Below are 16,876 nucleotides of genomic sequence, written 5' to 3'. Positions count from 1 at the left end.
TATGCAAAAAAGAAATTAAATCTACTACCACCACACAACACCCAAACACAATCCTAACCTAAATTAATAAATATTCCCATTTGGGTGCAAGCATAAAACAACAATCCGGTTAAATAGGCACTTCCTAATTTAATAGAATAACAACTTCAAAGTTGCCCTGTCTCAATTTCTGGTCAATTAAATGGAATTTTTAAAACTTTAGTAGTTATGAATTTGAACACTAAATCTTATATTAAAAATTCTAACAGCAAACATCAATTTATATATTGTTTAAACAACCACCCACAATGAAGAAAACATTGTCAAGTGTTTAACACTGGCAGACTTCAATTTCTTGTATTTGCTGCAAGTTCTACATTTTTTTTTCTTCTTCAAATTGCTCTGTGCATCAGCAACCGGCATCCGCCCAAATAATAATAAACAAACTCCCTGTCATTTTTACCAGCTATTGTGATCGATTAACCCTATCATGTTTTAACAAATTTTGTGTGTTTACTTACATTACATGTGAGATTAATAGTCAAAACGTTATCGTAGTCGTCAAAAGCAACACAAACGGGACACCACCTTCTTCTCTTGCGCTGTTGTTGTGATTAATTTTCGTTTTTTTAAACAATTTTTATTTGCATACCAGATTGGACTTTCACAAAAAATATTTGGTGTTTATATTTTTCCATAAATGATATAACAATGGTTTTCAGCCTTTTTATTATACTTTAGGACAACTTAATGCATTTCTCTTTTTTTAATAATATAAAGGTACTACATGCCATCTAATAATGAACAAACAACACCCGTGTATAAAATATTGTTAATTTTAAACAAAAATTTACACAAATATGGTTAAAAAATTTTCTCTTCCGCAGTCAAAACTAGCATCACATATTATTGTGAAGAAGATTCGTAAATATTTGTTAACTTACACCTTTGGAGGTAAGTACTTGTAGTTACACAAGCATGTCTGTAAAACGATTATACCTTACGATTTCCTCTTTCCTAGCTGAGCCTAGACGTATGGCAAATCCAATGTGCAACAGATCAGTTAATCCATAACGCATTCTCTTTACCGCTATATTAGTTTGATTTAATTCTACTAAAACATTCAACCATTTTTATTGCAATACTGGCAGACGTGTTTTGCTGCACTGTCTGTTGTATTCATTGAAAGCGCACTTCTGACGATTTTTCGAATGTAGAATACATCTAATCTCACTATATGCATTTTGAATTGTCAAGGCTGTTTGTTTCTAAAGTTTCGATTTAACGGAGTTAGAGAGTACAGTTGGCAAAGCTTTCATTTTTAAAATATAAACAGTTTGAAGAAAATTTAGCATAGAGTATGTCATGTTTATTTGGAAAATGGATTTACTATTGTAATAAAATATATGAAAGTGATAACCAGCTTTTTAATATTTTTATTTGCCGAAATATATTAGGAAACATGTCATATGGTAACTATCATTTGAAAGTTTTAATAAAAGTATACCACCATTTTCACTGAAGGTGCGTGGGGGGCGTGACATTTCAGCATAAGCAAACACCTTTACCGGTAAGTTTTATAACTCACGTAAGTTGTGTTTTGTCTTGTTATACCACTAAAATAGTTAATTAATATTAAATACAGGTGGCTAATATTTCCCGGATTTTGCCCTTGACTAGTGGATTAAAGTAAGAATCCCTCTGCAATCTGCTATTCATTTTTTGGTTGAATGCCTATTACTTACGATAATTGACCTCCAAATTTTCTGCCTACTTTTTACCTGTATGAAAAAACAATTGTTTGTTGCTAAACATTATTTTGAATATGTTTTAATATTGTTTACAGGTGCACATTTCTTCAAAAAACTTTTTCTTTATCAAAATGTCTGAACAAACTGTAAATGGAAATAACAGTACAAGTGGGTTTTTAAACAACGATGAAATCCCAAACAAGCGAAGCAAAAAGACTGCTTTAGTAACAGGTGATGAAATTAAAACATATATATATGTTGCATGCATGTGGAACAATAAAAGGACCAATTCTTGTGTCTGTCCAAGCCTAATGAAGTGCATTATGACATAACAAATTAACTTTATTGCTGGTTTGAAATGTAGCCCAAAAGCATTTTTTTTAAATAGTTAGTAAACTGTGGAACATTCTTTTCTTGTTTTTTTTTGCAATGTACTTGTCTTAAAATTTCCACTCACAACATGGTTAAAAAGTGGAACTATAAAATTTATTTATATAACAAGCATCACAGAAAAAAGTTCCATTATGACTTTATTACCAAACTGTTCGATTTTGAGTCCTTCTAAATTTCTATCAGTGGCAATTAAACAAAAGTTGGCCAAACCAGTATTAAATGATCAAGCCATCTGCCAATATATTTTTATAAGTATTTGTTTTCATTCTTTAGGCATAACAGGTCAGGACGGATCTTACTTGGCAGAACTTCTCATCGAAAAAGGTTACGAAGTCCATGGAATTGTTCGCAGAGCGAGCCAACCAAACACAGCCCGTATCGAACACCTTTATGCTGACCGAGCCACACATACAGAAGGAAACATGATCCTGCACTATGGTGACTTGACAGATAGCAGCTGCCTTGTAAAGATTATCAACCAGGTTTTTGTACACATAGCATTTGCTTTTTACTTAAGTGCTATAGCACTTGTGACAGTTCTTGGTCGCGTTGTTTTCGTATTTAGAAGTGTTTTTAGAATCTTACTGTGTTTCCCTCCCTAAAGTACAATTTTTTGTTTTGTTTACAATATAATTCACAACATTGGTGATATAAAATATATAAAAAGTAGAAACTTTTTCAATATTTTATTTACTGTGCAATAACCTGTCACAGATTTAAACAAATTGTCAAATCGATTAGGTTTAACATTATACATAAGTAAAACTCAACAGCATCCACAAGTCTTTAAGCCCATTATTTAATTGACATTGCAGGACATGTTTCAATCTGTATATATAAATTGCTTCTTTGTAAAGGTGAAGCCAAATGAAATCTACAACTTGGGAGCCCAGAGCCATGTGAAGGTGTCGTTTGATTTAGCAGAGTACACAGCCAACGTAGATGGTGTTGGTACTTTGCGTTTGCTCGATGCTATCAGAACTTGCGGAATGGACAAGAAAGTTCGCTTCTATCAGGCTTCAACCAGTGAAATGTTCGGCAAGGTAATCTTGAATGGAATTTTTTTGAAAAATTTATATTTAAAAAAAAAACGTAATGTTCATTGCTTATCATGTCATTATGAACGGTAAAGTTGGCATTTTCAACTATATTTCTGTTAAATAATTCAACAAGAGACAGAAGATATTTATCAATACAAAACACATAGGTGAAGAGGTTCAACAATTTTTTAATTTTTTTTTTTTTTATTATACTTGAAAACTGATGGATCCTAATGAAGTCTTTATCACTATCAAGGTTCAGGAATTTATTAATAATGAGGAATACAGAACAATGTTATTAAATGAATACAAAACAATGTTATGGAAACAGAAACAGGAGCATCAGTGTAAGTCACTCACAAGTAACTAACAAGGTTACTTCCTACTGCAACAAGGTAGTAACACGAACTGCTGTTAGGCAACTACAATGTCAACGCATCGTTGACCTTTGACAGTTAAAGAATGCTTACACAATTAAATAGGACATCAAGCAGCAAACTCGTTGTTCAGCTTTCCAATATATTTTTTACTTGTTGCAGGTTCAGGAAATCCCCCAAACAGAAACAACCCCATTTTACCCCCGCTCCCCTTACGCTGCGGCAAAGCTTTACGCTTACTGGATAGTGATCAACTACAGAGAAGCATATGGATTGCATGCCAGCAACGGAATTCTCTTTAATCACGAAAGCCCCAGAAGGGGATTTAATTTTGTCACAAGAAAGATTACGAGAGGTGTCGCAAAAATCAAATTGGGTCTGCAAGGTAAAAATACAAAGCTATAGAGTGTGTTACAGCCAGATCATGGTTGTGGATTGAGTACATATCCTTATTTTTTTAAATATAATATATTATAAAAATCTATATGTAAATATATGTGTATATTTATAATACTGACCTAAACATACTTGTTTGAAGTTTCACCACATACTACCATATATTTTTCGAACGATGGTTGTTGAACTCATTGAAAATTTAACTTAAATCAGTAATTTTTATTTGACTATTGTAGACAGTGCACTAAAATATGATATTTTCACATTGAATGAAGTCCCAACTGTTGTTGATGTCACCTACAAATAACGTTTTTTAACATGATTTTTGATGATTTATAATAAGTTCATATTTTTGTACGGACACGGTATATCAAAAGTCAAACTAAAGCAATTATCTATTGAATTTATTGTCCCTTTAAATATATTTAATTTGTATTGAAAATACTGTACTACTTTTATTGCAGATTATATATCTCTTGGAAACCTTGATGCAAAGCGAGATTGGGGCCATGCCAGGGATTATGTTGAAGGAATGTGGAGAATGTTGCAACATGATGAGTGAGAAATGTTAAGCAGATTTTATTATATGGGCCGAAAATTTATTTTCGGGACATATCTTGTTTTTGCCGTTATTCTTTTTTGGTTTCCTATGGTTTCCTATGGTTTCCTATGGTTTCCTATGGTTTCCTATGGTTTCCTATGGTTTGTTTCAGACCGACTTTTGTCCGAAGCTTTATAGAAAAAGTAGACATCGTAGAACCTTCAAATTTTCAGACATGGCGTAGAGTGGTATGTAGGTGCTTTGTAAAAGTTTATGAGGCTGCACTCCCAGGGGCCTTTGCTTGGGGGGTAAAAACCTGAAATATTGCGTTTTAGCACTTTGTAGCTAACGACAGCCATCTAGCAGCTAAAAAACTTTCATACAGAATTCGTTCATATTCGCTTGCTTTGTCCAGCTCGCGTCGCGACGAGGCGGCTGCTGGCATCCCTGCTGCGCCCTATTGTCCCGCGCGTGCAACATTTGTGTTGGAAGTGGCTTGCCTAGTAAAACTATGCACATGCGACTTGCCTTTCATAAAGAGGCCTCTCTAAGTAAAAAAACCTATTGCTCTTACAACACAAAATATTTTACCACCGCAAATTTAAATGCGAATCCTACAGGCAGTGTACACATCTCTGTTAGCACATGTTGTAATTGTTGCACCATTCAAACATATCAACACCAGGTCTAAGCAAATATAATTATACAAGGGCCGCAACAACAAAAAGCTTAAGTTTAACGCATTCTTAACGACGACGTTACAAAGCTACGTCATAACATGGCGTCATAAATAAATAAATCTTGCGTTTATTGGATTTAAATTGGCAAAACTTTCAATATAAAACGTGGCTTATTAGGCACATAAACGTGTTTGCATATTGCTCAAAACTACAGATTTAAACTCTGTTTCAACAGTGATTGCTCAGACCAAGGCATGGTAAAAATTTACACAGTAAAAGTTGGAAAAAGTATAGCAAACCATAGACGTTAAATCATTTAGAGAGAATGAAAATATTGACTTTTTAAACATGCTAGCTGACCAAAATGTAATAACATGGCCGTAAGCATTATCTACGTAAATTTTTATTGATCAAATGTATGTTTCGATCATTTGCCAAAATCTACGCCATATTTGAACCCCCTTCGCTTCAAAGCCATAAGTTATTATATTATTATACACAACTTATAATTGTGTGTAGATATGTTGGATTGGAGTAACATACAGAACAGGTGCAAATAGCAAATATTCTCCAAATACGATGTTTCCAATATTCTCCAAATCGTATTTCATCGTATTGTCGCGGTAATACACAAAGAGGTAAGGCCGTGAATAAAGTTTCACCCAGCGTACAATTAACGGAGGAAAGCATTGCGAGTAGAGATGTTCAAAGCAGAATATCGGCGACACATTTATAATGCTTGCTTTAAATGCAGCGTCAGCATTTTTTCGGGCGCCCAATTACTTTGCGATAAGCTTCGCCTAATAATCAAGTGTCCGCTGCAAATTTAAATGCGAAATCTTAAGGCAGTGTACGCCTCTCTGTTAGCACCTGTTGTGCATGTTGCTCCAACCAACCTACCAACATCAGGCCTAAACAACTAGCAAAACTTTCGATTTAATAGTTTGCGTATTGAGAACATAATAGTGTGTTTCATATTGTTTAAAACTACAGATTTAAAGTCTGTTTTAACAGTGATTGCTCGGACCAAGCCATGGTAAAAATTTACCGAGTAAAAGTTTGCAAAAGTATAGCAAACCATAGGCGTTAAACCATTTTAAGTCTTTGGGAGAATGATAATATTTGTTTTTCAAACACGTAAGCTGGCCAAAATGTAATAAAATGGCCATACACACTATCTACGTAAATTCTATTTATCAAATATATGTTTCGATCATTTCCCAAAATCTACGCCATATTTGAATCCCTTTCGCATCAAAGGCTTAAGTGGGGAATTTTTCGGCCCATATCTGTTTTTGCTTGCAGAAACAAGTTAAGGAAAATGAAAAACAAAATATATAATATAAAATACACAATACAAAATATTAAAAAATAAAAAGTATTAAATAAAAAAAAAAATGAAAATAAAAATAAAACATAAAAAATGAAAAATTAAAACAAAAATCAAAAAAAACTAAATAAAAAAAATAAATAATAAAAATAAAAACATTAAAAAATAAAAATATTGAAAAATAAAAATAAATAATTAAGTCAATCAAAAATATTAAAAAAAAATTGAAAAAAAAAAAAATTAAAAATTAAAAAAAAATAACACTAAACCTTGAAAGTATACCCCCTGACAAAATAAACAACAACCGCACCCCCGTCTAGTTCTCAATTATTTTTGAAAGTTTTCCATACTTTCATTTTTATTTTTCAGTTTAATTAGGGTAGCCAAATTCAATTGAATCCATTAAAGTCTTGTATTGGTTTGTTTATTGAAAAATCTTTAAAAAAGCATACAGGTTTTTCCTAAAGTTGGCCATAGTATTTATACTGTTATTTTTAATTATACTTGAAAAAAGTTAAACTGTTTACTTTAGATCCCTGAAAATCTACAAAATGTCGTTGAAAGAGTTTTTATAAAGTTGTGTGACAACCTTGTACAATAAAAGGATGGTTTAACTGGTTTATTATGATTAAATCGCTGCATACACAATACACATTGCTGTCATTTTTACCTCCAATAAAAGTTCAAATATTTCATGTAGACCTGGCGACTATGTGCTTGCCACCAACGAAACCCACAGTGTCAGGGAATTTCTGGAAAAGTCTTTCAGGCACATAGGTGTTGAGATTACCTGGAAAGGCAGTGGTGTAAATGAGGTATATTGTCAATCTGTTTTTTTTGTTATTTTAACTAAAATACACCTAAAACATTTATATGTTTCCTTAAAAATATTTGTTTATTTAAAGAAAAATATCTCTCTAAATTGGCTATTAGTTTTTTCTGGATACATTTTGCGGCGACGTCCCTTGAAAAATGTGTTTGACATACTAGCATTCTCTAGTTCTCAAAAAGCAAATCGATTTAAACAGAATTAGATTATAAAAGTGTTGTATGTAAATCTAGTATAAGGTAATTATGCTTTATTGTGTCCTTTAGGTTGGAATTGACGAGAAAACAGGTGAAAAGCGGGTGGTAATCAATGAGAAGTATTACCGTCCCACTGAAGTGGAATTCCTGCTTGGCGATTACAAAAAAGCCCACAAAATTTTAGGTTGGGCGCCAACGGTAAAATTTGATGACCTGGTTAAAGAAATGGTTGATGCAGATATTGTTTTAATGAAGAAAAACAGCAACGCCTGATCGTTTTTCCTTCAGCATCTGTCACTATTAATCGTCGACCAGCGTTGGACGTAATGCCGAGCAGAGCTTGCAACAACGTTGATTAAAGTTTGTTTTTTTTGCGGTAAAATATTGTTTTTTATAAAGTGTTATTTATTTTTTTGAACATGTGAAAGTTAATAAATTTTAAATTTCTCCTTTAACTTGGAATAATTAACTGAAATAGATAAGATTTTTACCAATAATTACAAGAGCTATAAGTTTGAAACTAATATGTTGCACAATTCAGTCTGTTTATTCAATTAATCATTGCTTCAAATTGTTGGTTTTGTCTGTTTTGTTTTTCATTTGAAATATGTTCTACTCCTGCGTTTTTAATAGTAGTTGTTTATTTGTATGACGTATTGTGTTTTTTACCTTAAATTCTTTTTTAGTCTTTGGAATGCCGGTAATCTTCAAATTAAGTGCATTGTGTTTACTCAAATTTAATGTTGATGACAATTGCTGTTTTGCAAGTTTTTCAGTTTATAAATGTTTTTGTTTCTTCTTCAATACCTTTGTTCGATATTCTTCAGTTTTATCTTGAATACACAACACGTTTAAATGAGACTGTTATTGTTGAATACGGCCGATTCATAAAGCAAAAACCAGGAAAATGCTTGAGAAAGTTACATAGTCAAGAAAAAAGGCGAGTTTAATAAGCGGCGCGTTGACCATTTTGTGCGGCGGCAAGAAATGATTTATCCAGAAAACAAAACAAGGAAATTGATAGAGAAAGTTACACAGTTAAGATAGGCAAGGTTTATAAGCGGCACGTTGAGCATTTCGTAGGGCGACAAGAAATAATTTATCCATAAAACAAAACAAGGAAAATGCTAGAGAATGTTACATAGTCAAGAAGGCAAGCTTGATGACTTACATAAACTATCGGTGTCTATATTTGCTCGATTTGCTGAAATTTGACGGTCATCAAGCAAATGTACTTTTTGAGATAGCACCTTATCAATAGAAGACGAGTCTTCAAATAGAATAAATCCAAATCCCAGGGAACTAGGTGATGAAAGATATCGCTTTACAACACAATCCCGCACCATGCCAAATGATTCGAAGTACTTTGTGAGACCATATTCATTGTATCCCAGGAAGGAACACCAATAATCAATTTTGTATCATCATCGGCATTGCCGGAGCACACGTTCAGGTAATCTGTGGACGGTATTTCTATTCTAACGTCAATAAAGATTTGCTTTTTTTCGCCTATTTTAGTCACTTTTCAAAAATTGACTCTTTCTAGTAAGGAACTTTGATTTAGTCTTAATTAATTTATTATTTATACGAGTATTTACCACCACTTTGAAAAGGGAATTTTTTTAAATTAAATTAAAAAAGAGACCAAAAATGGCGTCAAATAATTAAACCATTAGTTGTTTACACAGCAAATACAAATATTCGATTTTAGTTTTTACTTTTCTTGCTGAGTGCAAAAAGAAGTATATCATCTTTGACTTTAGGCAAAACTATTCAAAAAAATAAACATACTGAAGTGGTTTTAGTCAATATTTAGTACAATGGATAACAAAGAACATCCGCTTGTTCTACGAGGTAAAAAACTATTTACAATTCACTATAATCCGTGTTTGCTGGTTTTCTGCAAAAACATTCTTAATATTGCATCAGCAAATTTAAACCCTAGAGGTATTGGATGGATAGTAAAATTTAAGTAAAAATTACCCTTTCGAAAGGAGTGAAAATTTGTGTTTTTTCAGTGATGCGATTGACCAAACCGTCCATTATCAACTCTATTCCTGTTACGAATGAAGCACATGACATTTATCCCAAAAGCTTAGGTCACTGCACCAACAGCTTAAATAGCTTTGGAACCGGTAAGTGTGTTTTTCTATTTCTCTCTTTACCTATAAAATGATAATTGTTTGATCGAGCAAGTGCTTTGAAACTTGTTAAAAGTACATTTTGTTTTAGCTTATTATGCTTGGGTAAAACTATGTAACAGTTTAACTTATTTCATGTATTCAAACTTTTTTAGGAGAACTTCTTGTCTTGCCGCAAAGTTTTGGGAACATTTTTCTCGGTGAAACGTTTGTTAGTTACTTGAGCGTAATAAATGAGAGCACTGACAACATATCTTCTGTCAAATTAAAAGTAAGTATTGCTGGTTTTGTGCTATAGAAAAACCCTACAAAACTAATTTGCCTTAATATTAACTCTGCTACATTTAACATTAGCTTTACATTCTTTAAACTTAACTTTATTGTAGAATATTACTTTTTACACCTTATAGATTTATACACAAGATTAGGCAAGCAGAATTTAACATCAAACAATCAATTTAATTGGTGTCATTTACATTAGTGTTTACTGCGGTTTCCTACAGATAAGCAAATTAGCTTAAAACCGTTGAATTATAGGCAGATTTGCAGACTGAATTTCACCGGCTGCCTGTGTCACTTTCAACACCCATTCCAAATCTAGCTCCTGGTTATTCACTTGATGAAGTCATAAGCCATGAAGTCAAGGAACTTGGAACTCATATGTACGTGGTTGGTTTTCTTGTTATGAGCATTGTATTTAAATGTTACACAGAACTCCTAATATTTGTAATATAGTTTAGGAAATATTCATCTAAAAAAATTCCAAAACTTCTTTTAGCTACCTACCTTTTGAATAAAATTATGGGTGGCACATTCAGATTAGAATTAAGCATTAACTGAATGCTAGCAATTGCACTATTTTATACAGTTTTAGGCAGTTGACATAAAACATCAGAATATAATTTTGTAACAACATTTGTAATTTAAAATGCGACTACAATTGCTTTTTGTCAAAAATCATATTTTCATTATTTTAACTTATATGTTCACTTAACCCTCGCTCACAGATTTTCGTGTATATAACTAGGGGTGGGTATATTCCAGAATGTGAACCCTTAAGTCCAGATTTGAAGTTACATAGCTTGAGGATTTATTAAAACACAATAGATTAGATGCCTAAAAATATTTGCACGATTTTAATGGTATTTGTGTCCACTATTGCTAATCAAACTTATCTTGCACTTCTATATATTTTCTTTGCTGCAGATTGGTGTGCATTGTCACCTACAATAAACCCGATGGCGAAGTACGCAACTTCAGAAAGTTCTTTAAGTTTCAAGTCCTGAAGCCACTTGATGTTAAAACAAAATTCTACAATGTTGAGGTAAGGTTGTGTCTTGGCTATTTGCTTGCCTTAATAAAAAACATCAAGTAATTGACGTGGTCCACATTATTGTGCAAAACCCCTATATAAGTATACCAAGCACATTTGGGAATCAATAATGTGTGTTTAATATGGCTGCATTTGTTGTGCGGCACCACTTTTGAGATTTGCAGAAATCTTAATATTAATGAAATATTTATTTGGGTACTACATTGCAGAAGCCTGTAAAAATTAAACTCTGCCAAGATGTTAAGTCATTTAATTAAACACATCAGTCAATTTGAGGTGTTCTTCCTTTAATCAGAGTGACGAGGTTTATTTGGAGACCCAAATACAGAACATCACCCAATCTTCAATCTGCATGGATAAAGTTAATTTGGACCCCTCTCCCATGTATGAAGTCAGGCCGTTAAACCATGGATCTGATGCAGATAGGTAATAAGTCCTTCTAAAATGTAATGTTATCTACATAAGGTGATGACGGGATTTGCCCGAATGAAAACCCTGAATTCCTACTTCAATGGTAAATTGTATTTTAACATAAAAAAATTTCATGGCTGCAGCCTGCACTGTAGAAGTTATATTAATTCAATGTTATTATTTTTACTTCTGATTGGATACTTTAATCGTGATGCCTTGTTACTTTGTTGCTCAAATTTACCATGCATTGGATTTTACAGATATGTCTGTGTACAATGAAGTCATTGATTACTGTCTAAACAAGCCTAAATTATTTTGTTGTCCTGGTCAGCAAAACTTTTTTAGAAAACATATTCAAAAGTGGTTAAATATACTATTTTGTGCACCACAACAAATCTTATTCTGTCAGCCACACCTTCATGAAAGCATCAGAGATCCGCCAGTACCTCTATCGCTTGAAGCTGAAGCCCGAACATGCCCTGCAGGTTTTTAGCGAAAGTGCTGGTACCATTGGCAAGTTGGACATTGTGTGGAAATCCAGCTTTGGTGAAAGGGGAAGATTACAAACCAGTCAATTGCAGAGAGCTGTAAGTGCAACTTTTTGTGTTATCAACACTATGAAACTGTGAAGCAATTCAAATTATCCCTCTCCCCCGAAAACTGTCCAAAAATCATAGTATCTGGTATTATTGAAGCAAAGTTACATTTAGACCTACAACATTGTTTCTGATGCTTGTTAAAAGTGGTTTACTTAAAAGGGTTTATAACTTGCTTTGCTTTAATAGTTTTTTTTTTTTTTTGATCCTCTTATACACTTTTTAGGTTACCAGCCAATGTGACATTCGCCTACAGGTAAAGGAAGCACCTAGTCAACAAGCGATCAACCTTCCATTTGCAATCAAGTGCAAAATCACTAACTACAGGTATATTAATTAATCTTTTTGCCATGAAGACATAGGCTTAAAATTCATAATGGCAAATGAAAGCTTCTTTTTTTTTCTAATTTGGTATGAATTAATTTTAATTCCTGGATACTAGTACTGCTGGTATTGAAATGAAGTGGTTCGGCAGTTGGAATTGTATTTGTTGTTTGCTTTACTGTACTACGCCTTCCTGCAGACCAGGAAAACAAATTCAGAAAGTGTACCTTTATGTAAAATGTTTAGAAGCACTCGCACTCCTATACAAAACATAATACAATTTTGTTTGTGAAGTGAAAGAGCCAAGTGCCTCAAGGTCCAGTACGAGAACACAACCAGGATGTTATGGCAAGGGCTGTCTGGCTACGAACTGGCAAAACTTGCATCCAAAGATTCAGTCGACCTGGAAATGTTGCTTTTGCCAATTTCCCCCGGTTTGCAGGTAAATCATAAAAAAATTGCGTTTTTAAGATTAAGACAAATGGTGAACAATCAATCAATCTGTATACCTAATAAATAACATATGCCAATATCTAAAACTGCCTGTAAATATGTATCTTAATATTTAGACTAGAGTTGCCAATTGCATTGTTAAGTTTAAGACAACTGGTGAACAATCAATCTGTAACTAATAAATAACATACCAAAATCTAAAACTCCCTGTAAATATGTATTTTATTATTTAGACTGTTTCTGGCCTGCGTATCACTGACACTGAACTGAATCGAACTTACGATTTTGATGACATTCATCAAGTCTTGGTGCTATCATCCTGCTGACGTGATGCTTTTTGATTTATTTTTATATTTTGTGCAATAAACTGTTTAACGTTGACAAAATCTACCACAGATTTGACATAAAATAGTGCAGGCAACAACCATGGTAGCTATCGATTGACAGTTATTGCGACTGCAGAATATTAAAGAGTAACACAAGATGAAGTAACAAAAAACAAAACTAACATTTGTTTTGTTTACATGCACAAAACAAAATATTTTCATTGGTTTGGTTATATTAGTTGGTTTTAGCTATCATTTGTAGTGTACCTATATAATATTTCAGACAGATAGATGAACATTTGGAAAGTTTAAACAACAAACAAAATAAACGCAGTAGTGAAAAATTGAATACAAACGGTGTTCAAGAAATATTTTAACTGTGAACTACACAGCTAGGGGGACACATCAACACTGATGCTTTAGCTGGGTAATGAACTTTTTCCACGTTTCTCAGAAGCAAGGTGCAGTAAATTTACTGAGGAAGCCAGCTTTAACCTGAAAGCATTTCATTCAACAAGCATCTGGGCTTCCATTGCATCAATTGAGTTTTCTAAACAGGGTGGAAAAGGTTTACCAGCCACCACAGATGGCCCACCATTTAAAGACCTATCTTCGTTTAACATTGACGAAGTGGTGGGAACATTTTCTTTTGAAGAGGTCTCGCACATGGCTTGTTGAATGTCTTCCAACATCGACTCGCTGTAGTGAACACCGGGTGGTGGCGAAGGGGGAGCATCGCCCTGAAACATTTGTTCGGTTTGCGGTTGTTGCTCATTGGATGAGGTCGCAGCATTGTCGTCCCAATTGATTTTGAAGCGGGTCACCCTTGGCGCGCTGCTCAATATGTTTCTAACAAGCTGTGAAAAGTCAAAAGAGTTGTAAAAATATCCATAGGAGAATATATTTATTGATACATTGCATTTTCCGAAGTTTATTTGATATGTAGATTTGAAACCTTTAAATGGTCATCTCTTTTGTATTAAAAAATATATAAACATAAATTTTTGTCAGCATAGATTTATTGATTCAGTAAAAATATAAAGCTTTCCACAAATATACATACTTTTGAGAAGTCTGGTTTTTCTGGTGGTGTTTCTCTCATCTCTGCTTCGGAATATTCGTTGTTCACGTAATAGCCAACTCTAACAAACTCGTGGCCATGGTAAGTACAGGTCAAGATCACAATGGTCACCCCAACAGCGTCTTGCACAGGGATTCTATCAGGTTTGGGAGGATCAGCCTACACAAAAAATATAACCAGCTTATGTCAAGAGACCAAAAAAATAATTTTTAAAATGTTCAAGACTGCATACTCAGAGAAACAGTATTGAATAATGCAAATTAGGCACAGGCATACAATCCTAACACTTTTTTACAGTTACAAAACAAGTTGTGTAAATTAAAATTGCAAGGATGAAACAAATAATAGTAATATTACTTTAGACACCCTAACCCAAACAATGTTAGCAATATAAACCCCGGAAAAAAATATGCTAGTTTTGTAGACCAGTGCCAAACTGACAGCCCATATACCTGAAAAACAAACTTGTGTCTGCCAGCTGGCACTGGGCCAACTAAAACAGAGTCCAGAATTTGGTCAAAAGCTTCACTTTCAGCTGAACCAACATAGATGATTTTCCACTCTAAATCTGTAAATATAAACAAATGCTTGCCCATGAATAAGTTTAATAAATTTAGTAAATAATAAAAAAAGTCATAAAATATCAGAAAACAATATATACATTGAATAACGAAATACAACATGGTTAATGGCAAAACAGTATACTAACCATCTCTAAGATTTTCTAAGCAGTCAAAAGTAATTTGAAATTGAAATGGATTGTAGAAGTTTGATGGATTGTCCAATACCTCAACATTGACAATCTGTACCTTAGTCATGTTTCATATATGGACCTAATGCTTCAAAATATAAAAGGTTATATAACATAAAACATTAGAATATATTATTTCTTTACCAATACTAAACAATATAGTCAACATCAGGGTTTGGTGTAAATTAAAAGAATTCTGTTTTAAATCATACTACTTGACACTGCTTCTATTTATTGTTATATTTAAATAGTGCATCACATTATATTCAAATGCAAAATAACGCACTTATATATATATTTCCTAATTCGGTAAGAAGTTCGGGCGCTGGTCTAGAATCCTACCACAATTATTCAATCAACGCACAATATTTGGATTAGGGTGCGAGTTAGCGTTTGGGTGTGGGTGGGTCAAGCGTTATTATATTCATTATTTAATAATAATACTTGACCCACCTTAACCCAAACGCTAACCCGTACCCTAACCCAAATGATGTTCGTTGTGGTAGGATTCTAGACCAGCGCCGAAGTTCGTAATGTACTGTTCATTCAAGATGTTCAGTGTTCACTATACACTGGCAAAATACTTCTGTTTTGGCAACGATAGTCAAGGTATAATTTTAGTTTGTGTGGTTATTTGTACTTTGTTTAAATAGGCATATCCCGGTAAGAAGGGGAGGATAACTAAATTAGCGCTAAAATTTGCTTATTGCTTGCCATTTACATAACGTAGATGTCATTGTATTACGTTCAGGAAGCGTGAACTCAGTGAGCAAGCTGAGAAGATAAAATGTCGCATAAGACGCATAGAAGGTTAACAATGATTTCGATCAATTTTAATCAAATAATTTATCTCTAAAACAAAAATTGCGCAACAAACACAAAAGCAAAACAGAGCAGCAACTTTTTGCGCCAAGTCTAAGCGCCAACATTGGTTTATATTTTTACCGCTAGGTGGGATTGAAAACAAGAGTAACAGCTTTCTAATTTTGGATTGTTTTGTGAAGAGGTTTTAATTCATACTACAATTAATTTCATACTTTAAAAAATATGTGTTGGCATTTTCGCTTCGAGAAATATTCATTTAAAGTATTTAATGTTTATATTAAAACGCCCCGATGCTTATTGTTTTTTTACGTAGTTACTCAGGCGTATCTACATGTTGCCGCGAAAATTGTTTTCGCAAAACGTTTAAAGTCGAGCTGTTAAATGAAATGCTAAGTATAAGTGTATTGGCTTTCCTTCTATATTTGTTCGCACCTGGAGGTTAGTGTTAACAATTTGTTTTAAAACGTGAAAAAACTTTAGTAGCAGCTCCACATTAAATTCGGTATAAAATATTATTAAACTAAATGTTTAAATTTATACAGAGTGCAGAGAAAAATATTGCACCGATAAGACGAGAAGCCGCGAGTTTTGTCAGATTCACAGGGATCTGGGACACTGCAAGTGGCAGTATGTAGCCGACCAATGTAAACGAACATGTGACCTTTGCAGTGGAACTTCACAGTAAGTGTTTCCAATTGTCATTTAACTTCTTTCAGTCTGTATTGGATTGGTTCCACAATCTTGAAAAATAAACTCAATCTTAAATAAATATATTTTGTCAAATAGCGTCCAGTTTAGATTTTAAGTTTTAACTCAAGTTTTGAGTTATACCTTATGTGAACATTACACTATTGATTGACAATGTTAATATATCTACCAAGTTTCAAGTTTTTATTTTTCTCATCATCCACGCTTAATACATATGCACATGAAAAATAGAAAAGTAAATAACGTTGCAGGATTTGGGGATGGATCAGCCTTGAACCACAAGTGGTTATAGAAAGATACCGAACCTTTCTGTTTTAGCAATATATGAGTGAAAAGGCGAAGAAAAAAAATTGAGAAAATATAATACCAAATGCAAGCAACCATTTCCTATGTAGACATTTTGTAATGAATGGC

At 33.3% G+C, this 16,876-nt stretch overlaps 3 protein-coding genes across 3 annotated transcripts; 2 read left to right on the top strand and 1 right to left on the bottom strand.

The window, feature by feature from the left end:
• The first annotated feature begins 1,830 nt into the window (after positions 1–1,830).
• On the top strand, positions 1,831–8,360 carry LOC146163417 (GDP-mannose 4,6 dehydratase-like). The gene is made up of 7 exons (XM_083381232.1): positions 1,831–1,961; positions 2,397–2,605; positions 2,981–3,166; positions 3,703–3,925; positions 4,401–4,494; positions 7,188–7,302; positions 7,583–8,360. Exons 1-7 carry the CDS (start codon positions 1,862–1,864, stop codon positions 7,784–7,786), a joined length of 1,131 nt encoding a protein of 376 aa, XP_083237358.1. The 5' UTR covers positions 1,831–1,861; the 3' UTR covers positions 7,787–8,360.
• An 885-nt stretch (positions 8,361–9,245) lies between these two features.
• LOC146163416 (trafficking protein particle complex subunit 13-like) lies at positions 9,246–13,304 on the top strand. The gene is made up of 10 exons (XM_083383250.1): positions 9,246–9,367; positions 9,532–9,648; positions 9,810–9,925; positions 10,192–10,316; positions 10,861–10,978; positions 11,283–11,413; positions 11,808–11,985; positions 12,221–12,321; positions 12,613–12,760; positions 13,005–13,304. The coding sequence occupies exons 1-10, from the start codon at positions 9,334–9,336 to the stop codon at positions 13,095–13,097; spliced, it is 1,161 nt and encodes a 386-aa protein (XP_083239376.1). The 5' UTR covers positions 9,246–9,333; the 3' UTR covers positions 13,098–13,304.
• Positions 13,305–13,411: 107 nt separating this feature from the next.
• LOC146163415 (histone chaperone ASF1-like) lies at positions 13,412–15,020 on the bottom strand. Its single transcript, XM_083383251.1, has 4 exons — positions 14,888–15,020; positions 14,631–14,746; positions 14,161–14,337; positions 13,412–13,954 (listed from the first exon to the last, which is right to left on the bottom strand). Exons 1-4 carry the CDS (start codon positions 14,994–14,996, stop codon positions 13,604–13,606), a joined length of 753 nt encoding a protein of 250 aa, XP_083239377.1. The 5' UTR covers positions 14,997–15,020; the 3' UTR covers positions 13,412–13,603.
• Between the last annotated feature and the right edge of the window lie 1,856 nt (positions 15,021–16,876).

This window comes from Ascidiella aspersa, chromosome 2 (assembly GCF_963924565.1).
Source record: "Ascidiella aspersa chromosome 2, kaAscAspe10.2, whole genome shotgun sequence".
Lineage (NCBI taxonomy): Eukaryota > Metazoa > Chordata > Ascidiacea > Phlebobranchia > Ascidiidae > Ascidiella > Ascidiella aspersa.
The sequence above is the reverse complement of the archived record's forward strand: the minus strand, read 5'-3'. Positions and strand labels throughout refer to the sequence as shown.